Here is a 23,851-nt window from a genome sequence, read left to right as displayed (position 1 = left end):
ACTCACTAAAGGATATTAAAAAAAAATAAAGATGCCAAAAAGAAGTCCCTTCATTCAGCCTCAGGAGCCTTTACAGATCAAGGGTTCAAGGAAGTTAAGAATCACAGCTCCAAGTCAGGCTATTTCCACAGTAAAACGAAAAGTCTTCACAGCTTATTTCCTTTAATTACATCATAAACCAAAAATTAGAACATACAGGAAACAATAATAGTTACATAACAATTTACTTTATATATTCATATATAAAAAAACATTTTTTTAATTTTTTTTATTTTTTTAGTCCAAAGATTTTTAAAGCAAAAGGAATCCTCTACTGCCACCTTGGATTTTATTTATTTTAAATAACCCTCCCTCCCTCCCCCCATCCTCAAGCGCCAAAAGTACTGGGTGGAAACGCAGTCGCTTGGACAGCTAATGGAGGCTGGTGTTAAGTCACCATGTAGGGAACTGTGTTGGCCCCAGGGACCGGCTAAGTGTTGGGGCAGGCCTGGTGGAGAAACAAGCAAGCAGCAGCTCCCACACACTGAAGCTCTCACTCCAGAGCAGGCCGAATGGCTGGACAAGGCTTAGGCCAGACAGCAATGTTGGGGATCAGACCCTGCTAGTCAACCATCCTCTGCACTTTACCCCTTCCTCAGGGGAGTGGGGATGGAGGCGGGGCAGTGCAAAGGGCGAAACAGCCTGGTTTGAAGATAAAAATTGCTCCCGCAGCACCATTTACCCATCCATCTCTGTCCCCAAGTAGAGTCTGAAAGGCAGGGGTAGTCCTCACAGTTCTCTGAGCTCTGCACAGGCCCCGTCTCTCAGGTCTGTGCTCTCAGGGTCACTGGAAGGTGGGCAAAGGTGAGGAGAGCAGTTGGGAAATGACAGAGGCAGGTTACTTGGAAACAATTCCTGGGAGGAAAAAGGAGGCCGCCAGAATGGGAGGCATCTGAAGGGTGATCATAAAACAGGAATGGAGAAAGGCAAAATTGAGAGAGCCTTTCTCTGCCTGTAGTAACCCTTCGGACTGGGTAGTCACAGATCCTCAGGGGCCAGCTCTGAGAGCTGCAGCATGATGAGAAAAAAACCCCACAAGCATCTTATGATGGGCCCCATGTCATGGCTCTTATATATGTTAGAGGTTAGTGTGTAACTTGGGGGTAGCGTGAGGAGGGGGGTAAGAGGAGAAATCTCGGGTTCACCTCTTCCTGTACTTACTAGAAATTAACAGTCATAAGAGAAGCGCAGATAAGACATTATTTTTAAGGGAAGGAAAAAACTGACGTAAACCCAGAAAAGTAGCAGCAAAGGTTTCACTTATTACAGATCTATTATATAGCACTAGGGAAGAAAATCATTCAAGTCTTTAGGGGGAAAAGGTAAAGTAATTAATCAAACCATGCCAGTTAGAGACTCCTTTTCAAGTTAGGATTTTCTAAGACTTTAGGTTCTCATTCGCTAGTGCCATAAAAAAAAGAAAACACAAAACAGAAAAATGACTTCAGGGGCTGAGAAGGGTTAGGCTAAGGTAAGAAACACATACATGTATGTGAGCAGCAGTGTAGTACAGATTTGAATGAATAACAACAAGTAGTATAAGAGACAGTGACAAGCTAAAACTTAGTGGGGTAAATCTTTCTTCATCCACTTTAATTAAAAAAAAGAAAAAAAATCACTTCAAAGATTTCCCTGGGTTCTTGGGGATATGGCAGAAGAGAACAGGTATGTGTCTGAACACCTCTCTTCTCTTATCTCTCCCTGGGGTGGGGATTCTCATTTACTGCCTACTTGCTCTTGCCCTGGTGAAAATCATGCCCAGAAGCCGATGGGAAGCACTGGTGGTGTTCAGTGGTGCCAATCCCCACCTGGATGACACTGGTTAGGTGTGTAGAAAGTAGAAGCCCTCCTTGCCACTAAGAAGGGCATGGAGTTCATTACACGGAGAGGAAAGTAAACCTACTCACATGTGAGGCAGCCGTTTCTACATATTCAGGACAGATGCTTGTACCTGAAGCAAAGTACCCCAGTTCCAGAACCGATTCTCTCCTCTACTTTGAATGTCAACTACCATTTCCCCACCCCAATTCTTCAAAACAAGACACTGAAAAACACAGAAAATAAACAATGTCAATTGATACAGTTTTGGTTGTTCATGGTTCTTTTTCCTAAAAGGGCAGTGAACTACCCTGGCTGAGGAAGCACTAGGTCTCAACACCTATGAACCAACCTCTACTAAGGGGTTACTCAACAAACACAGAAGGCAGAGACGGAGGAAGCACATTATGGAATTTTCTTAACACACACATGATTTTGTCCAACAATTTTTTTCTCTGCTGAAAATTAAGGGTAACTCTCTTGGGCTCCAAAGATTCACTCAGACTCAGCTGAGAAGGTCTTACTGACTTTCCAAAGGATCAAAGGCTTCAGAGATGCAGAACTGATGTTTTTAAGAATAAAAATGGGCAAAATAGGTAGACTTGCCTTGGGAGGGCACGGGGCGGGGGGTGGTGGTGGCGGGGGCGGTGCCGCAGAAGCCCTTCACGCAGAAAACTCACTTGCCTCAAATGGTAGTTTCTGGTAGGTAGAAAGTTTGTCACAAGTGAGAGGGCAAGGTTAGAGCAGCACGTTCTTTGCTGGAGAACCAAGATGTTAAGTCTGGGCATCTGGATATAGCAAATATAAGCCAAATTTTATTCCCAAATTACCTGGGTTAATTATACCCTATCGACATGGTTGTGTACAGCTCTCTGTAACTTCCAATCTTACAATTAAAATTTATGAGAGAAATAAAGGTGAGGAGAGGCTGAGACTATTAATTCCCCTCACCCTCCTGACACTTTAGCATTCTTTGGTCCAAGATCATTGTAAGCGGGAGGGTTCTGCCTCAAGACCTCCAATGAAACATCCTACATGTCTTCTCAAACAAGACTTGACTAATTCACATGGCCTGGATTTGAGGTGGTTAAAAATCCTAGAACTGGTGGGCAGACAGAGAAGGCAATCTTTGTATAAAATGTTCCGGAAGCTCAGAGCATACCACTGAAAGAGTCTGTCAGCCAGGATGCACAACAAGGATAGAAATCTAACCTTAAATCATGTACACAAGGAGGGAAAAAGCAGAACAGTCCAATTTTCTTTAAACCCTTCCTCTCTCACTAGTGGCAACTGTCATAAGCAATCTGACTTTCAATAAACATTAAATGGACAAGGGTCCACCATGATCAAGTGTTCCTCCCCTCTAAACAATACAGTCACCAAGGATACGCTGCCCACAGGCAGGCAGGAAACCACCTCTTCTTTCCAGGGACACTCTCACACTTCCTAACAACTTCAAACCAAGACAGGTTCCAACTCATACTTTGTTTAGCCCCCCCATGGCATTAGTGGGTTATCAGACCAGTAACAATGCATTTTACAAGGCAATTAGAAGAAATAAAAGAACTTGACTGCTATATAGCATTGTAGCTATACTGAACCATTCAAACAGTTTGGAAAGCCCCAAATAAAGCATTATAAAAATATTTACCAGGTTGCCCTCTAAAATGTGATATAAGGCATATGAAAAATTTCTGACTTGTATGTCTGCTAAATCAACTTAATGGATGTGGAAATTTATAAAAACCACTTAATCTGAAATACTTTTACATCCACTAAAGAGCAGAATAGGAGGAGAAAACATTTTTTTACATAAAGCACGATGTGCTTTCACATTCCAAATATTGGAAAAAGGATGAGGGCAGATTCTCTTACTCCTCATGTCTAACAGTTTGATTTCAAATCCAGTAAGCAAACATCAAAGATCACCCAGTGAAAAATGGCCTGAGCTACCTGACAGTTACTGAATTCAAGGCTGCCCAGGATAGTTTGCCCAGATCAGGACAAGGATCCAAAGAGGAAGCTAAACTGAAGACACGAGAATAAATTAGCAGCATTGCTGGGAGTGAGATGGAAGCTTTCCAAATAGAGGGCAAGGATGGGTATAGAAAGGACATATGAGAAGTCAATGCAAAAAAAAAAAAAAAAAGCTGGAATCATCACCTTGCTGGGGCCAATGAAGGTGTAAAAGATACTGATGATGCTAAAACATGTAAGGGGAAAAGGCTGCTTAGGAAAGAGATGATCCGGATGCATAATAACTTTGAGGGCACCTTCTTACTTATCCCAAATCTCTTCTCTCCGTTCCCTCTGTATTTTTTTTTTATTATTGAAGGCATATTGTGGAGTGGCTCTGGAGTCAGACAAATGGACCAATAAGCTTTTCCTATGGAAGAGTTTCTCCTACATCAGTAAAGCCTTATTGGATTTTCAAGAGTGTCCCTGAAGATGAGACAGGAAATACTATGTTCAGATGGCAGGGCCCTTCCACCTGACCAAAACTTACCATGTTCTGCGTTCTCGAAGTCCTGGTACATTTCATCAGCTGACATCGGTTTTAGATTGGCATAAAAAATACATGCCCTTCCAAGCTTGGTGGGCCAGAAGTTTGCTTCAGAAAGGAGCAAGGTTCCTGCCTGACCACATACATGCCAGTGCTGCACACTCCAGGGCCTTTATTCCCTCTCTTGACTCTGTTCTTGGCCCAGACAGGCAGGGCTCGCCTCCACATGGACCTGCACATGGGTACACTCTTTGAGAACAGAAACAGCATTTCTAAGATCTTCATGTACTGGTGAATAGGGTTTTTTAAATAAAGAAGTACCTCAAGAGCTTCAACTATTGGGAAATCCGAATCCACACTCACTAATAAATCAGGGTTTTGTTCAGACACTATTTTTTTTTTAAACTTGTACGTTAGAGCACCTGCACCCTAAATATTCTTCTTTTTAGTTTTATTTGAGTGAGGACCCAGGGATCTGAATATTATCAACCACATCTGGAAGTGTGTGTGCACATGTGTGTATCTGTATATGTGGGGTATAGCCAGGAGAGTGGGTCTCACTTTAAAAAGTATATTCCTTATATGGTAATCTGAAAAGAGGATAAAGGAAGGGAAATGAAAAACACACATAATCTGAGCTTAAAAGGGCACAATGGGATTTAAAATAAATTAAGCGCTAAATAATGGTGGATAGTACAGATTCCTAGGACCTTTTCAACTGATCGCTTGTGGAAAAACAAATCACACTTTATTCTTACATATGCTGGTAGAACCAGCACCTACAAGCATTAAAACAAGCCTGATAACAGCCTGGATCATGCAGAAGATGACCTAAGATTATAGTGGACTGGACATTAATGTCCTAAAAGACAAAAAGTCACCCTACTAAAAATCACACAAGGTCTCTAACCTTGATATTTAGAAGTCTACTTCTCGTACTTCAGAAACTCATTATATTTCCCTCATCCTCCATGATTTTTCTTTTTTCTTTTTTTAGTGGGGGGAGCTTCTTCTTTGACTCTGAGTCACGGGCACTAAATTCCCTGCCCTCAGCTCTGGTGACCAGGCTGGGAAGAGACACTGAACCCCCTACTTCCTCTCAATGTTCTCTTTCTGCTGCCCCAATGCCTTCACCTGGCTACTACAGTATTTCATTCACAGAAACTCTGGAGCACAAGAGAGATATGGCTGACAGGTTCTGGTCCTTTGAGGCTCCAACATTAGATATGATACCATCAACAATGACATACAGTTGACCAGCTGTGATAGGGTCATTCTTGAACCCCTGATAGGCTGAAATGGGGGGGAAAAAGAGAAACTACCCGGCTCAACCGCACAACTCCTCTAGCAGCATTCCTGCTAACGCAGAACAAACCTCAGAGACACAAATCTTAGATGCCACTGATCACACCTAGATTTCGGTGAACACACAACACATCTGAGCTTGGGTGGCGGCAGCTTTCAGGTTCAGTTTTGGGATTTGCCATTCCACCGTTTCCTAATAATGCATTTCTCTCTCCTTATTAAGTTAGATGGAAGGAAAAATGTGCAGGGGGAATACCGGGCGTATCATGCATATTATCATTTATCACAAGATATAACAGAAACCAAAAGGCAAAGTTTGTTTTCATCAAAATAGTCTTAGCTCAGTTTCTTCTCAGAATTTTTCTTGCTTTTGTTATAGTTTCCCTTTAGACTGGCAAAGATTCAGGCAGGGTCCCCTAACGGTAAAATTTAGAATTAAAAAAATATTTATTGATAATGTCTCTCTTAAAAATGTTTGGTAACCCCAACTAATCATCCAAAATGCAAACTGTAAACATAACAACAGTGAAGGAGTAACAAGTGTGAGTAAGCAGACTGTGCACAGACGACAGACTGAGCAAGAGTGCAGGAGGGAGCAACAGAGAGTGAAAGACAGGTACACAGTGTGCTACAGAGAGTGACAATTTGAGTGAATACGTCATCACTTTTGGACCACAGCGATTTCAATGCAACCATTTAGGAAACCTCTGGGCCAAATACTAAAACACAGGAGGAGGAATGGACAAGCCTTCTTTGTGAGCACGCTCGGCATGTTGGCATGGGAACAAGGAAGCACAGAAGCTCTGCAGTCATCTTACAATGGATGGCTACCATTGATAGGATGCAAAGAAATCTTCTCTCTGGTCCCTGGATACAACATGTATTGTTTTTCTATGCTTTCCTTGACCCTGGAGGACTGCAGCTGCTGTTCCAAAACTGCCAAAGAAACCCCTTAACAAAATAAAGAAACCACAGTAGCAGTAACACTGGGTTTGCTGGAATGCCCCCTTCCGTCTACCTTGCTTCTGATTTTCTTCTGGGCACATCCGACAGGAATGGTGAAGTTTTACCAATCCGCATGATAAAGCCAGCACAAACCCAATCCCCTGGTCACAGAGACAGAGTGGGTGGGGGTGAGAGTGGGTATGCGTATGTATGTGTGGCTCTGGGGATCTGGACGCTGCCCTCACTTTGTAACCTTTGCCCGGAACACTGGGGTCGCTTCCAATGGAGATCCATGGTAACTCTAGAAGTGTCATTAAATACTCAGTTCACCAAGGTTGACCACCTCCATTGTCATAGGATGATGCAGCATCTGCAGAAGCGCTGTCTGCTGCCCCCTACTGATGGGGGTGGAGTGACAGGTGCGAAGTAGGCGTGGACTTTAATATTGGGTAAATGGGTCTGAAACAAGACAGAAACATTACTAAGAGAGAGGGCTTAAACAGAAAGAGCGATCTTGCTTTTCAGAAAAACCACTGAGGGACTGAGTGTACATGAGGGCAGGGCAGAAGCTGAGCACAGACGGGATGTTGAGAGACCTGGGTTCTACTTTGTACCATCCCATGTTATTCTAAAAGACCAAAAAAGCTCACATAACTGCTTCCATAATAATAAAACTGGGGAAAAAATTCATGCTAATCTCTTAACCTGTCCCAAAGGGGTTCCCAGAGCTGGAAGAAATTATATAAGCTTAAAAACTCAATTTTTTCCAAGCCATTATGGACAATGTTTCTTCTGATATTTAAAAAAAACCTCATTATCCTCTTTTAACAACATGCTTCTAATTTTTACTACATAGTTTCTAAATTCCTACTATGTTCAAGGCACTGTGCTAGTTATGTAAAAGGGCTGCAAAGATGGTCAAGATGGAGATCCTGCTTTTAGGGGACTTACAGTCTAGACATGCACATAAATAGCTAAATTAAGAGTGTCAAAGTGCTAAGTGACTCTTGAGGATTCAGAGGTGGAAGAGACTCCTGACAGCCAGGCAGGTCCAAAAACCCTAATGTACGTAGGCCATAGAAGACGCTCTGGTTGACCTGTGGCTCTCTTCCTCTTTTGGTGTTGAAGACATATGGGTACAAGGCCTCCCCATTGCAGTTATGTTCTCAGTCCTCTAGGTCTGAAGGGAGAGGCGGAACTGAGGTCAACTGGAACTCAAGATGAAGTGTGCTGCTCCTTTATGCACTCAGATGCCATAAGGCCAACATGGATATTTTTAAAGGTTGATTGTAAGGGCCAAATTAACACAGTGCCTTTCCCACAACAGGCGTCAGGCAGATGTTCCAATAAATGTCTGTTGAGCTGAATAATTCAACATATAGATTCATCCAGTCTTTTATAAGCTCCTTGCTGGCAATCTGTCTTTTAGTCATTTGGCTATACATGGGTCTCTCTATTATGAAGGATGGGGCAAAAGGAAAAGGTAAAAAACTACGTGATCCATTTGTTGCCTTAAAAAAATATGAACCGCAGCAAAACACTTTGATATGAAAGGAAATACAAATTAAAAATTTAAATCCCATTTAACTAAATATTTTCTTTATGTTACTCCTTTTTTTCCTTTAGAACCAAAATCTGACATTTGCTTTTCTGACTCTGGGCATGTTATCAGAGAGACTCTGCTGGGAGGAGATCTACTTTTCGTCCCTTCAGTGGGTATTTTCCTACCAAATATCCGGAACAACAGGTAAGAACTATCTACCCTTAGGTTTGCTCTCCATCTTTTTTTCTCTTTGCTGAATGTCCACATAAATATAAATAATCACAGGAATCTAAATCTAAAAAAAGGAAATGGAGGGAAAAAATAAAGAAAGAAGGAAAGCGTGCTGAGAACACTAGAGCCAGAGGGTGATGCCACCATCTTTACCCTGAGTCTCTTGATTCCAGCCCGTGTGATTTGCTGGCAGTCATAGAGTTCTATCCGTTCAAGGCTGTGACAGCTCTTCAAGTGCTCCAGGGATGCATCTGTAATTAGGGGGCAGTTGTCCAGTTCAATCACCTCCAGCTGGTCATGGGCGCAGGCCCCGTTCCCCAGGTGACGAATTCCATCGTCTGTGATCAGCTCACAGTGAGACAGACTCTGCAGCCAAACAGAGCAAGGAAGGACACTGAAATATTTAATGGCATTCTTCTACCCAGAGGCCTGTGTGCAACCAAAAAGGAGAATTTTCTCGTTTGAGTCTGAAGTATACGGAGCCATCACTGGAGCCATGTGGTGAAATAAAGAACGCATACTGGAGTTGCTTGGGTTCTGCTTTTGACAATCAATGATCAACATTTCTCTGTGTGATTCTAAATATATTTTGTGAATTCCTATAATGACTGTGAAATAGTTGATAAACAAAATATCTCCCCCCACGCTCTCCACACACAAATTATTGATACTTTTCTTCTCTACAGGGACAAGTGGGGCTTAAGCTTTTCCTGTAAAAAATTTTCTGGAATTTGGACTAAATGTTGAATACCTGGTGCAGGGGCATGCCCAAATAGTTAATTAACCTAAGATAACTCTTACAGCTGTAAGATGTGGTCATCTCTTCACTTTACGAGTTTTCCTTAAATCCCTGGTTCCTCCGTGTGAAACTCAGAACCCTCGACCGAAACATAGTTTAATGTGCCACAAAACACCAAAATAAGCCTAGGTACAGAACAGTCAACCAGAATGCTTTCCCACAGTGTTACTGGAAGCAGTAGCAGAGAACGACCCCTAGTAAAGCCTTGATTGGTTCTATTTTATAGGAACACTTGGTCCCAATGGGAAGCAAACCGTATTTCAGGCCATCTCATCTCCTGGATCTCTGGAAATTTAAGCACTGTTCAGGCTGGAGTGTAATTCATGTGGGAGCGAGAACTCATACTCTCCATGTCAGTTTTCAAGCTCCAAGCATTGATACAGAAAATGTTTAACTTTTCCAGTTTCTATCTCAGTTTCTCCCTTCACGCAGGTCCTCCCTTGGTCCTCTGTAAGTTGACAATTTGGAGAAATATGCTTTCCCCAAATGGTAGCCAGGCACCAAGATGAAAGTAAGAGCTGGGTTTTGATTAAATCCAATAGATACATAAAACTTCCACAGTGAAACTCACCAATACTTGAAGTCGAGGACAGTGTATAGAAAGTTGGATTAATGTGCTATCTGTTATCTGAAAGAAACATATAAGTTTATTTTAGGTATTAATCCCCAAAAACTCATAGGTCATACGTCATTCTTGACTACACTAGTATTTTAGACTGATATCCTGATATCACTCATCAAATAACAGAATCGTAAGGTTGAAATCCCATCAGCTACCAGAACCTGTTCTTCTTCTTTTTTTTTTTTATAAATTTATTTATTTCATCTATTTTATTTTTGGCTGAATTGGGTCTTCGTTGCTGCATGCGGGCTTTCTCTAGTTGCAGCAAGCAGGGGCTACTCTTCATTGCGGTGCACAGGCTTCTCATTGCAGTGGCTTCTCTTGTTGTGGAGCACGGGCTCTAGGTGCACGGGCTTCAGTAGTTGTGGCTCGTGGGCTCCATAACACAGGCTCAGCAGTTGGGGCGCATGGGCTTAGCTGCTCCGCAGCATGTGGGATCTTCCCGGACCAGGGCTCGAACCCGTGTCCCCTGCACTGGCAGGCAGATTCTTAACCACTGCGCCACCAGGGAAGCCCCAGAACCTGTTCTTTGAGAACCTATCCAGGCTGGGCTTAAACTCATCTAGTCATCTTTGAACAGGTCTGTCGAAATTGTTTGTTTTTGAAACAAATGAAAATGTGTTCCCTCGTAACTTCCACCCACTGGACTTTGACCTCCTTAGAACCATCACAAAAGTGAATCAGAAGACACTGCTCCATGAAAAAAATTAATGTAGGAACATCCTCAAATTTTTAGATATCTGGCCCATATTTTTATAAGCCATGTCATAACTCAGGATTGATAATTGGCATGTCAGTTATTTTCCCTAAGGGTGGCAGAAAGAGGCTGCTGCTGGGTTAACTACGAACATTCGGTAGGAAGAACTCCTGAAGGAAGAACAGTATTTTATAGTTATCTTAGGATGGAGAGTAAATCAGCATTTCTTTTCAAATTTCTCTCCAATTCTGAGATTGTTGTTATAATACACATAATTTCACAGGGGCTAAGAAATGGCAGAGGTGGGGGACTGGAGTGGGCAGGCGTGTGCACATCACTCAGAAGGACTAACACTGGAAAGGACACACAGGACATTTAGGCATGTGCAAGAAACAGATGGATGTGAGTAAGTTTTACTTTAATAAGAACTAATAGGGACTTAGTGTCCGGATAACAAGTAATTTAGAAAAATTGGCGTCTATAGTTATTGAAGTATGTTCTCTTCTTTATTTTTACCATTAAAAAAATTCACTGTTCTATCTTCTTTTTAGGAGTCCCTCTTTAAAATTTCTCCCCAGCCAACTAATAAGCTGAAAGCTCTTAAAATTGGTAATAAAAAAAAACTGTTGATAAGAAGCTAAGTCTGCCTGCCTGAAGGGCAGGGTTCCATACAGAGTTGGGTCTCCAGGGTTAATGATGTAAGGGGCACTGGGTCCAGTTAAGCTAAAAAGGGGCAGTGATATCTATCAGTGTGCTGGGCCTTTAATTGTTTATTAGCATCATAACCCTGTAGGTCTAAGGAAATATCTTAGTATCTTTATGGTCCAAATGCCTGAGCCATCTTTCTTTCCAATGGCAATCTTACTGATGGCATGTGTTTTCCTAGTTCCTTAGCAAAAATACCATGAGCACCTCTGCTGGTATGCCTGGAGGACACCTCAATAAATGGAGAGTCAGCAGTGCTGCAGGCTCCCCACTATACTAGGGTAGGGAATTGAACGTTCTGATGTGCATGTATTGTGTAAGTCTCTACCGTACTATATTTCTGAGTAAAAATCCACAATCTTACCTGAACACACTCTTCCAGGTCCATCTTTTCAAGCTCATGGCAATTCTATAAGATATAAACCCAAACATTACAGTACAAACATTTAAAATTGGGAAAAAATTAAGGTCAGAAAACTAAGAAGTCGTATTAAATAGACTGATGAAATCTTAAGAGCTTCAGTGTTGGTATCATTCTTACATCACTTCCTGCCTTATTCCATTAATTACACATTTTTTAAAAAATTTATTTTTATTTATTTATTTTTGGCTGCATTGGGTTTTCATTGCTGTGTGCGGGCTTTCTCTAGTTATGGCGAGCGGGGGTTGCTCAGCAGTTGTGGCGCAGGGGCTTAGCTGCTCTGCAGCATGTGGGATCTTCCCGGGCCAGGGCTTGAACCCGTGTCCCCCGCACTGGCAGGCAGATTCTTAACCGCTGCGCCACCAGGGAGGTCCCTAATTACACATTTTTAAAAGGCCTTTATCACCGTGAAATTTCTCGACTATTCCACACTTAAAAGTATCTAACATCTTAAAAGTCCAAGGGAATAAATTTCCTGAACATTGATACTGAACTAATACAGAGATCCTTTCAACCAAAAATAATTTAATGAAAATGATTTCTTTGTAAGCACAGAAGGGGAATTTGTATGTCCTCATCTAGTTATGCCATGGGCTGCCCCCGCCCCCATTAGTATTCCACTGACCTGCCTGAAAGCAAATGCCCTTCCCATGTTCCATTACACTGGTCAAAGACGGTATAATTTTAAATACTATTATTATACAGTGATTTACAAACCACTCCATGTATTAAAATCTTGTGGAGAATACAGAAAATCTCTTAAAACCTCTCCATTTAAATCAGGCTTATATGTTTCTTTCAACATTACTCTCATCCACCAGTTGCATACCAAATAACCAAATAAGCTTCTTTCAAAAGCACTAGGAAATTCCCACTTAGTTTAACATAATCTTATGAGGCGGCGGAAAATCAAGTCTCACGAAGGAATGTCATGGTCTCCAACGCACGTCTGCCTTTCCAGAGCAGCTGCCTGTAGCTGCAGCCCAAGGACGCTCAGGAACACCAGCCACAGAGACGTCCCCCCACATCCTACACCCTCAATTCTGCTGCCATTCCACATTTCCCTCATTGCTCATTCTTCTGAAATAAAACAAACCCTGAACAAAACCTACAGAACCTGAAGAAAACACTTACCCTGGCCAGAGTGGTAAAGCCTACATCTGTTAGTTGAGAACACCTTGCCACTTCTAATATTCTGTTAAAAAAACAAAGTGAAAGTCAACCCATTGGTCCCTGAAAACTGGGTTTATTAAAACAGCCAGAATTTAAGAAAACAACCTCTTATTCCCTAAGGACTATATAACACGGAGTTACATTCACAGCTAAGCATGTCTGTATACAGATCTTGCTATTCATTTTCATGGAGTCATCATAAAGTGGTCCTGTAAATACCACATTTTAGGGTGATGCAATCAGAAGAATATAATAGAAGCTTGTAGTTAATGCCAAAATGCATGAGAAACGCATTTAAAAGCCTTCTTGATGGCATACTGCTTACCCCCAGAGGGCAGCCTGCTCCTAGAAAACAAAGGAGATGGAGATAAATACTCTGTCTCAGTTAATCTGTTGCTAAAGTAAATTATTCTCTTTCCCTATTTTACATGTAGGCTCACTAAGATTTAAATAGCTTTTCGAAATACTATGAAGGGACTGGTTAATCATAGACCTGTCCCAAATATGAAATTCCATACTTATGAAAAAATACCCTTAAGCTTCCTGCCTCCTCCCACAGGCTCCCAGGGAGGCCCAGTGGAGAGGGCAGCTGAGCCCCTATCGGAACTGCTGAACACCACCCTAAATATCAACCACAGGGCTGGGGAATCAAAAATAGTAGCTCTTCTTTGTGAAAAGTCTGGTGGTGCCTGCACAACAGTACCAAAGAACACTGTATGTTTGCTTACAAATTACTATAGAAGTTGAAAAAAAACATAAAGCTAAAGTATAAGGAATCATTATCAACTGACAATCAATTAAAATACTGTATCTAATGGGAAAGTATGATCTGACTGAACCCAACTTTTAAGTATCACATTTGAGAGCCTTTCTTTTCTAACAATAAAATAAACCATGAAGGAGAATGGAGCTGAACATCCCTGTCTTTAAAACAGAAAAAGGTAATACGTAATGTTTTTTAGAGAGAAGACTGGCTACCTCCTCAGCTCCTGGCGAGTATTCTACTCTAGGCTTCCGAGATTACGAAGGCCCGTGGCCAGGTGATTACAAAAAAGTTTTAAGAAAGTTTTTATTGGTTTACAATGATTCTTATGTGTAAGACAAGTGGTTTCATAGGTTCTGGAGCTAGACTGCCTGAGATGGAACACTTGCTCCTGCACTTACTAACTGTGAGACCTTGAACAGGTTACTTGACCTGTGCTTCGGTTTTCTCACCTATAATACAGAGATAATAACAGTGCTTGTATGGTGTTATGATGATTAAATGAAGTAATATTTGTAAATAATTTAAAACAGTGGCTGACATGTTTACTATATAGTAAATACAATGTAAGTTTTGTTTTAAAGAACAAAAAAGGTATACGGGGATTATCCCTATTTATTACAAATAGTGTGCTGTGTGCTCTTACAAAATCAATACGGGCTTGATACCATGTGCATGCTAACACTGCATTCTTAGTGAATAGTCAGCCAATCCTGTATTTAGGTAGAGAAGAGGAGCCACAGAGAAATAAAGCTTGCTTTAAAAGACCATCAGCACAAAGGAAGAGCTGTTTTTTCTCTTTAAATACTCCCTGCTATGTACCTGGCATCATTACTACAATATAAATGATCACAGGGTGGGCTTCTCAAAACTTTCTTCAGAAAGGAATTATATGAAAGCATTAATAAGAGAAAATGTCTTTATTTCTTTTCTCAAGTAATGTGATAAAATGTTGATATTTTTCTAGTATGGATAGCCAAGAAGCAGAAAATGAGGACTATTACCCCCTGGTTCAGGCCAATTACATGGAATCAAATGAGGTACAAAGCAAGTAGGTGCGCATCTGAAAGGGTAGTAGTGGCCTTGTAGTGTCTACCTTAAAAAATTCAAGGTTCCAAGGAATAAATATGAGTGAAGGAGGCCACTGCTCCTTTCCCCTGATTTTTTGAGATAACCAAGAAATGTTTACCTAAGCCGTGGGCAGTTCTGACCTAAAGCGTTCAGGATGGCATCTGTGATGTTGGAGCAGCCAGAGGCACAGAGGGACTGTAACTTATGGCACCCTCTGCATATAGTAATGAGACCTTCATCTGTGATTTGCTAAAAAAAAAACAAGAGGGAAAAACCCATAGTTATTAGTAACTTGGCAGAAGATAAAGACAGAAAAAAGTTACCTCTGTGAAACAAGTGCCAAAAAGAAATAAAAGGAGATTTGATATTAACCATGTAGCAGACCTAAAAGAAAATGAATACACTTTGTTTCTTCCTTCCAGTTCCTTTTGATTTAGCTTTCAAGAGAATCTGTGCTCATTTCTGGTGCAAAGGGAAGAAGCTATAACAGGGTTCTTTTAACCTAATGGGACTGACAAGACTGGGAACAGATGGGGTGCATCATGGTGTAGGTTCAATTAAATGATTTTAAAACCTAGAAAACAGATAAAAACAGCAGTATTTTAATAGTATAAATGCATTTACAAGTTCAAAATTGATACTGATATTAAGGTACTTTAAAAAAATGAAACAACCTGTGGATCACAGCTGTAATCTCATATCAACCATAAATCCATTTATTTCTAAATTTTAGTTTTATAATATAAAGACTATCCTACCTGGAAACAACCTAAATGTGCATTGACAGACGAATGGATAAAGAAGATGTGGCACATATATACAATGGAATATTACTCAGCGATAAAAAGGAACAAAATTGAGTTATCTGTAGTGAGGTGGATGGACCTAGAGTCTGTCATACAGAGTGAAGTAAGTCAGAAAGAGAAAAATAAATACTGTATGCTAATGCATATATATGGAATCTAGAAAATTGGTACTCATGAGCCTAGTGGTAGGGCAGGAATAAAGATGCAGATGTTGAGAATGGACTTGAGGACACAGTGGGGGAAGGGGAGGCTGGGACATAGTGAGAGAGTGGTACTGACATATATACACTACCAAACGTAAAATAGGTGGCTAGTGGGAAGCTGCTGCATAGCACAGGGAGATCAGCTCAGTGCTTTATGACCACCTAGAGGGGTGGGATAGGGAGGGTGGGAGGGAGGCTCAAGAGGGAGGGTATATGGGGATATATGTATGCATACAGCTGATTCACTTTGTTGTACAGCAGAAACTAACACGACATTGTAAAGCAATTATACTCCAATAAAGATGTATTAAAAAAAAAGACTATCTTAATTTAATGGAGATAAATAGTTGTATCCAACTCAAATATAATTTTGTAAGTTTTAAATTATTATTTTATATTATTTTAAAATGAAAAAACACAAAAGATGTTACATTGAAAAAAAGATGTCATATATAAAAATCTTAACATGTTGGATATGATCAGCATTTTAATTTGTCCTGATAGATTTGCTAATTTTTTGTAAGCCTCAGAATAAAGCTCTCCTGTCATTTCTGTTTAATCAAACAGTATTCTTAGGTTACAAGGACAACTGAAACAGAAATCAAACTTTAAATATTCACTGCCTAAATCAGTATGTTCTCAGTATTATAGAACTGAAACAACATACAGATGAAAAATGGATGCTAAGGCAGATGCAAGATCTGTCATGAGAATAAACTGATGAGGCATATACACATGTAGAAGTACCTTAAAAAGGTGCCACACAGGGGCTTCCCTGGTGGCGCAGTGGTTGAGAGTCCGCCTGCCGATGCAGGGGACGCGGGTTCGTGCCCCGGTCCGGGAAGATCCCACGTGCCGCGGAGCGGCTGGGCCCGTGAGCCACGGCTGCTGAGCCTGCGCGTCTGGAGCCTGTGCTCCGCAACGGGAGAGGCCACAACAGTGTGAGGCCCGTGTACCGCAAAAAAAAAAAAAAAAAAAGTGCCACACAAATGTGACGTATAGTTATTACTAAACAAGGATAACTGAAAGAAATGTAAATAAAGAGAGAAGCAGCAATCCATAAACCTGCATATTTAGCAGGCCAATGGAGTTTGCGTCACACATTATTAACAAAATACTGGGAGGGCTGTGCTGCCTTTTCTTTCTTAATGTTTTGAAATCTACAAGGGATTACTGAGGAAGAAAGTCATATTACCAATACTTTAAATTGTTAAAAGAGCAAAATCTACTAAACTTTTGTGTTTTCAAATTAGTCAAGAAAAAGAGACTACATTAAGTGTGTACTTTGGTCCCTTCAATAGTTCTGGGCAGACACTTCAAGAAGTGTCACGAATGCTGAGAATCATTTCATCACATTGTACAGAATGACAGAAGGAATGACTCATGCCCTATGATCTGGGTGAAGGTAAACAGTAAAATAAACATGACAGAGCTGGTTCTTTATGCTTACTAATTGGTTTCTGTCTGCTGGAAGGGTAAAGGAAATGAAACTAAAATGGCAAACGGTAGGTATGGTATACATGTATTTATATGTATGTATGTGTGTACGTACGTAACATACACACACACATATACAGAGTGCACGTGTGTATATTTATGTATGTATATAAATAAAATCTGAAGATGTGCAAGAACAGTTTTTTCCTGCCACTGTAAGATGACGGTTTCGTGTTTACAATAGCTGTGTAAGATCTTTCTTTCAGGCCAAATATTTGTTTCATAAATGAAAGTAGGCAAATTCTGGTAGTTAGCAACTATGGAAATCAAAATATCATTCCTTTAACTCAGTCTCTAGGAGCCTCTGAAACAGATCGCTATCAGCACCATCCCTTAAGGGCTGGGAGGCCAGGGTGCTTAAATTGCACAAAACGTGGCCCTATATGTGTCACCTTTAAACTAAACAACCACTATGCTCTAAAGTTTCAGGTGACCAAACAAGAAGGAGAGAGTATTATTATACACAGAAGGCTTAGCAAAAACAAAGAAAACCCTCACCAACTTTTTTCATTGCTGTGAGAGGCTCTCACTCCAAGGCAACACATATATGCAATTTTCAAGGCAAGAGGCAAAAGCTAAAGGTGTATTGTCAATGTTCTAGGATCCTGAATAGTTTCAGCAAATTCTCTGAACAAAATTCAGGGGGTTTGGGATAGACACAAAAAAGCTGATAGTCTAAACAAGCCAAATGTGAACTACAAATACTACTTGAAAATAATTTAAAGGGTACATTTTGCTTGTCATCTGCTTATATCAATGATTCCCAATAGTCATTACTCCCTGATAAATGTTAGTCGGTGTGACTGCAATTAATTTACCAAAAATATTTTAAATGCCGTAGTCTGTGAAAAATTTACTTCTAAAAAGTAGAGTTTTCTTAAGTAGAAGAGAAAGGGGTGGAGCTACAGTTTAGCTTATTTGGAATTCTGTATAAGCTACCCTCTATCTCATCTACGTCAAAGCCCCTAGGGGCGAGTACTGTTGAGCATTTAAAAAGTCATCTATGATTACTGCATCCCCAGGGTTGAAGCAGACAAACTACTGGTCTTTATGACTGAAACTCTTACAATAATATTATTGAAATGAATTACTAATACAGAAGCGTTGTGGGAAGGACTGCTTACTAAGCAAGTCTGCAAGTTCAAAGTCACCAGTTCAGGACAGTGTGCACCTATGTACTTGAGAGCTTCATCTTCTAGCTAGAAAGATTAAAAAGAGAGAAGAAATTATTACTGACATTGTTTAAAATATTAAAACCTTAAATCTTAAAGATTTAAGAGTGTACACATTCATCAACACATTCTAAGTATAGCCAACCAACTTTCAAAGGAACAAATGAACCAGAAACAATGAACTATGATCATATAAACGTGTCATTCAAATGATTAGTACAGTTATCAGTATTTGTTATCAGTTCTGACCACGTCAAATTCATATTATCACCAAATCAAGGGAAAGATAAAATAAACATTGCCTAATGTTTATGGATTTTTCTTCTGATAAATTAAAGATGCCTTGCAGCATTTTGCTGAGGGATTTTGAAACTAAAATAACTTTCACATTGCTACACTCCCTGTAAAGTTTCTTAACAACAAACTTTTGGGAACAGGAGCTGAGAAAGAAATCTGTAGTTTATCTGCTGCTAGAAGATCAGTGCTATGCGTGCAGTGCGGAGAACAGATCACAAGTAATTGACTATAATGACGCACCCCAATCAATATTTTTCAGGATTCCATAAATAACCAGGAGCTCAAGTTGTTGTTTTAAGGTGGTCATACTTTCAAAGCTCTGTTTCAAACCGTGGAAATCCTCCCTTCATGGTGAAAGAATGAGGGCATTTTTGAATAGAATACAAGGCATGGTTTTAGCAACCATTAATAAAATAAGGTAATAAGAGCCTAGCCCTACTTTGTCAGTCACTTCTAAACTCACTCTTGATCATTTCCTTCCAGGTGTTGTTACCATGTCAACTCCTTTTTTTTCCCCACTGTAAAACACTGTGATATTAAAAATTTTAATGACAAAATATGTTGGATTTGTGATGTGACTGGCAGGAAATTAGCATCAATACTATAAAATGTAGCTTGCTGTATACTTGGCACATTTAAGAAAAGCTCTTGGTAGTTAAACTAGTGGAAACTGCCAAGACTGTCTTCCTTGCCTATCCAGTTCAAGGTCTCAGGCAGTGACAACATGACAAGTTGTCTTTTCAGATTAAATTACATGAAACCCTTCTTGCCTGTGGCACCTGTTCCGTATTATGATTTTGTCTTCCCATCTTGCCTCCCCTCAAAAATTTATCTTTGGTCAGGCAGATGTTAATTCTTCTATTTTTTCACTCTAGGGAAAACCCTTTAATTTTTGGTAAGCATGGGTCTTTGGTCAGTAATACACAACTACTACGTATCTCTCAAGCCAACATCTTGGGCTGCCCACCAAGTTCATGGTGCCTCTATCATTCACAAGTAAGACAGGGAGTATTACCTGTGTGCAGCCTTTTAAGAATAAGGCTTTAAGACCTCCACAGCCTCTCACTAGTGCTTGGATACCATCCTTGGTTACTTGGTCACACCAGGAAATGTTTAATTGCTCCAACAGTGGACATCCCTCACTTAGGATAAAACAAAATGAAACAAACATATGACTAAATCCAATTCCAAAGGCACCAAAGTCTCATGTTATTGGCCATCTAGTTGGGGACATATTTACTTAATGTAGATTTAGAATACAGGCAATTCTGTAACAAAAGGGGCATTTATCAACGCTCATGGTGTTCATGTCCTACATCACTAGGAGGGCTAGCTCAAATCCACCTTAACTAACAAGCTCAGGCACAATGCTGTTTTTCAGATACATCAGATTTTTATGGAGGTTTATACTTTTCAAAGTATATTCTTTTTGCACTTATCACAAATGTAACGGTCTCTATATAGGAAATGGAAATTAAGCGACTGGTTCAAGTTAACAGAGTAATTAATGAAGAGTCAGATTCAAACTCAAATTCTCTATCAAATAATTCAAGTACTTATCAAAGTAATAATGAGGCCATTTAAACTTTTATTTAAAAACTTACAAAGGATCTGTAAATTCTCTCTCTTGGGAAGTATCTAGGGTACAGTTTCCACAGGCTGAATTTAGGATATATTGTATTATGAGATCTCTGCCTTCTATCAAACACTAGCTTCATCTTTGATCTTTGATTTCACATTTAAACTATGGAAGAATCCCAAGCTCTGTGGCATTCTTTGGAAAATACTGCTTTAATTGTTTTATAAAATAAAGCCAGGGGATCTTAGTTCAAGTTTATTCTTCAACATTAATAGTGTGACTTCAGGCAAGTCACTTCGGGAAGCCTGACAGAACCTCTCTTAAACCAAGATTAGCAGTAGCCCTTCTATGTTCGCCCCAAACTAATGCACTCATTTCTACCATAGCACTTATCCCGCTGTAATATGACAACACATTTAGTTTTTTTTTTCTTCTACGAGACTCTGAGCAACTTAAGGGCAGCAACAATATCTTATTCAGTTACCTCCCATGGTGGAATCACAGTACCCGGCATTCAAAAATGTTTTAGATTTTCTTATCTGTAAAGTGTCTGTCCTATCTACCTCACAAGATTTCAAAATAAATGAGATCATTTATGTGAATTACTTATGAACTATAAACACTGTTATACTATCTTATTTATTATCCTACACCAGCCTTAGATACATGTGTTCAGTGCTCATACGGAAGGTATAGAAGGAGACACAGTTTCAGATTACTTACACTCTACTTAACTAAATTTACATTTCATCTTTTAATGGCTTAATTCTTACTATTCATAAATGTAACTAATACATGGCACCATGATCTTTTATAAAAGGCTGATAAAAAAGTAAAAGTACAAAGACATTGGGCATTTCACCCTCCTTTTAAGATATACCTTTTTGTAATGCACTTTTAAAAAATACAGTAACATTAAAACAATGAAAACTTACTGAGCACTTACTATATATACAGAATCCTGCTAAGCACTTCATTCATGTACAAACTGTACTATTCTGTTCAGAAATCCTAGTTACCTCTATCATTTCACCTGAATGTGTCCTGTAATTTGGGCACGTAGTAAAACAAAAGATCTATTTTGAACTACAGTACGTATCTATAAAACATAGTTTCCTTCAATTCCAACTTTATTTTAGTTAATAAAAAAATAAGTATCTGTTCTGATTATTGGACATTCTTGTTGTAAGAAATTTACCTCAGAGCTTTTAGAGACATGTTTGTTATTGATGTACAGGAAGCCAAGTCAAGGTGCCTGAGTTTGGAACAGAACTTGCTAAGGCTAGTACATGTACTGAAAAATGGAAAAAGGAGAAAATAATGAATAAACAAATAAGAACACATCCTACTAAGGATATTAGTATGATATACCAATATCATACACAATTCTCAATAAACAAATACGAACACATCCTTGGAATATCATACATGACTCTCACATGTTACAAGAACTGTAAAATTTCCATACCCCAAATAAAAGCAGTTATAAATCCAGGGACCTTTCATGCTGAGGAAGAGGCAGGTTTACGAAGGATAAAAAAAGCTGTGCTGTTTATGAGAATGTGCATGAGGGCAGGATGGTGCCTGATTCACATTTGGAAATGTTAGTAGCTACTGACAGCAAACTACATTTGTGCTGATAAGAGATCTACATGCATTTTGTAAATTCTGGAACACCAGAAAGATAGCTAGTACCTGCCAGCAAGTGGTGAAACATGAAGCCCAAAACCTCTGTCTCTGCTCTTTCACTTAAATCTCTTTCTGCTCAGATAACCTTTTGCATGGCAGTAATGAAAAAATAGGATTTTTGCAAGGTATACAGAGGATGGACCAGTGTTGGGCTGAAACAAACTAAGTTATGTAAATTACTGCCTGCTTTCCTCTATGAATTCCTTAAAGGCTCTTTTCCCACAGTGGTCAAGTTCCTCATTTAAAATTTTTTTAAATTACAGACAATCTCAAATATACTCAAGAATGAATAACAGAGAATGCACATGTACCATCATTAAGCTTTGACATTTATCAATATTCTACTATTGCTATTTCATCTATTTTTCTCCTTTGTTTGTTTCAGTATTTTAGAGCGAATCCCAGACATATTATTTTACCTGTAAATATTTCAGGACATATTTCTAAATAAGGATTTTAATTCCTTAATGTCTGACACCCACTCTGTGTTCAAGTTTCCTCAATTGCCTCATAAATGCCTTTGTCAAACTGCCTCTTGTGGTTTTATTTTGCAATTTTGTAATGAACACTCTTTCTTGTGTTTGTTAACCATTCATCTCTTTCCTTGGTGAAATGTCTAAATGCTCAGGCTTTTTTTTTTTTAATTAATTTATTTTTTTGGCCATGCAGCACGGCATGCAGAAAGAACCTTAATTCCCCAACCAGGGATTGAACCCATGCTCCCTGCAGTGGAAGCATGGAGTCTTGACTACTGGACCACCAGGGAAGTCCCAGGCCTATTTTTAATTGGATTGCCTTGTTATTGATTGTAAGAATTCTCTATATATTCTTGATACACATCTTCTTTAATTTCTCTCAGTAATGTTTTATGGTTTTCAGAGTCGAAATCTGGCATTTCTTTTGGATTTATGTTATCTCCAAAAGAGACAGTCTTCCTTCCTTCCTATTGGTATGCTCTTTTTTTTTTTTTTTTTTTGTAAACTTATTGCATTGGCTAGAATCCCCAGCAGAATGTTGAATAGAAACGCACTTTGCTCCTGACTTTAAGGTAAGGCATTCAGTCTCTCACCATTAAGTACATTGTTAGCAGTAGGTTTTTCATGGAAGCTTTTGATCAGATTAAGGAAACTCCCTTCTATTCCTAGTTTGTTGATTTTTTTTTTGGCTGCGCCTGGAGGCTTACAGGATCTTACTTCCCCAACCAGGGACTGAACCCGGGCCCTGTCAGTGAAACTGCTGAGTCCTAACCACTGCACCTCCAGGGAATTCCCTGTTTAAAATTCTGATCACGAATGAATGTTGCATTTTGTCATGTGCTTTTACTGTAACTAAAGATGTATTAGTTAGCTACTGTTGCACAGCAAATTACATCAGAAATGAGCAGCTTAAAACAATAATTATTTATTATCTCATGGTTTTCATGGATCACGAAAATAGGCACAGGCAGCTTAGCAGGGCGACTCTGACGCCACGTCTCTCACAAGGCTACCATCAAGGTACTACTGGCCACAGCTGCAATCATCTCAAAGGTAACTAGGTACAGATTCCCTTCCAAGCTCATTTAGGCGGATGTTGGCAGACCTTAGACGATCTAATTCCAAGCTTACTCATTTGGTTTTTGATAGAATTCAGGTTCTTGCTGGCTGCTGGCCAGAGACCTCAGTTTCTTGCCACATGGACCTCTCCACAGAGCTACTCACAACAGGGCAGCTTGCTTCCCCAGAGCTGGAGAAGAAAGTAGAGCAAGACAGAAGTCACAGTCTTTTTGTAACCTAATCTCCAAAGAGATATCCAATCTCTTTTGCAGTATTCTATTGTTAGAAATGAGTCACTCGGTCCAGTCCACGCTCAAGGGGAAAAGATTACACAAAGGTGCAAATATGAGGAGGTAGGGATTATTTGGGGGTCATTTTAGAGGCTGCCTGTCATAGTGAGATGATCATGTGGTTTCTGTCCTTTATTCCAGAGGGCAG

The 23,851-nt window shown here is 39.8% G+C and overlaps 1 protein-coding gene across 2 annotated transcripts in view; it reads right to left on the bottom strand.

The window, feature by feature from the left end:
- Window positions 1–145: 145 nt before the first annotated feature.
- Window positions 146–23,851, bottom strand: part of FBXL20 (F-box and leucine rich repeat protein 20) — a 112,751-nt gene continuing 89,045 nt past the window's right edge. For both annotated transcript variants that reach the window (XM_030839845.3, XM_030839846.2), the window contains exons 7-15: window positions 21,388–21,483; window positions 19,626–19,752; window positions 18,266–18,340; window positions 14,754–14,884; window positions 12,763–12,823; window positions 11,572–11,616; window positions 9,755–9,811; window positions 8,538–8,750; window positions 146–7,069 (exon numbers count right to left, since the gene is read on the bottom strand). In XM_030839845.3, the coding sequence (XP_030695705.1) occupies window positions 6,962–7,069; window positions 8,538–8,750; window positions 9,755–9,811; window positions 11,572–11,616; window positions 12,763–12,823; window positions 14,754–14,884; window positions 18,266–18,340; window positions 19,626–19,752; window positions 21,388–21,483 (913 nt within the window). In that variant the 3' untranslated portion in view covers window positions 146–6,961. The remainder of the gene's footprint in view (window positions 7,070–8,537; window positions 8,751–9,754; window positions 9,812–11,571; window positions 11,617–12,762; window positions 12,824–14,753; window positions 14,885–18,265; window positions 18,341–19,625; window positions 19,753–21,387; window positions 21,484–23,851) is intronic.

The sequence above is a fragment of the Globicephala melas genome, chromosome 20, assembly GCF_963455315.2.
Source record: "Globicephala melas chromosome 20, mGloMel1.2, whole genome shotgun sequence".
In the NCBI taxonomy this organism is placed as follows: Eukaryota; Metazoa; Chordata; class Mammalia; order Artiodactyla; family Delphinidae; genus Globicephala; species Globicephala melas.
This window is presented reverse-complemented; position numbering and strand designations above follow the sequence as displayed.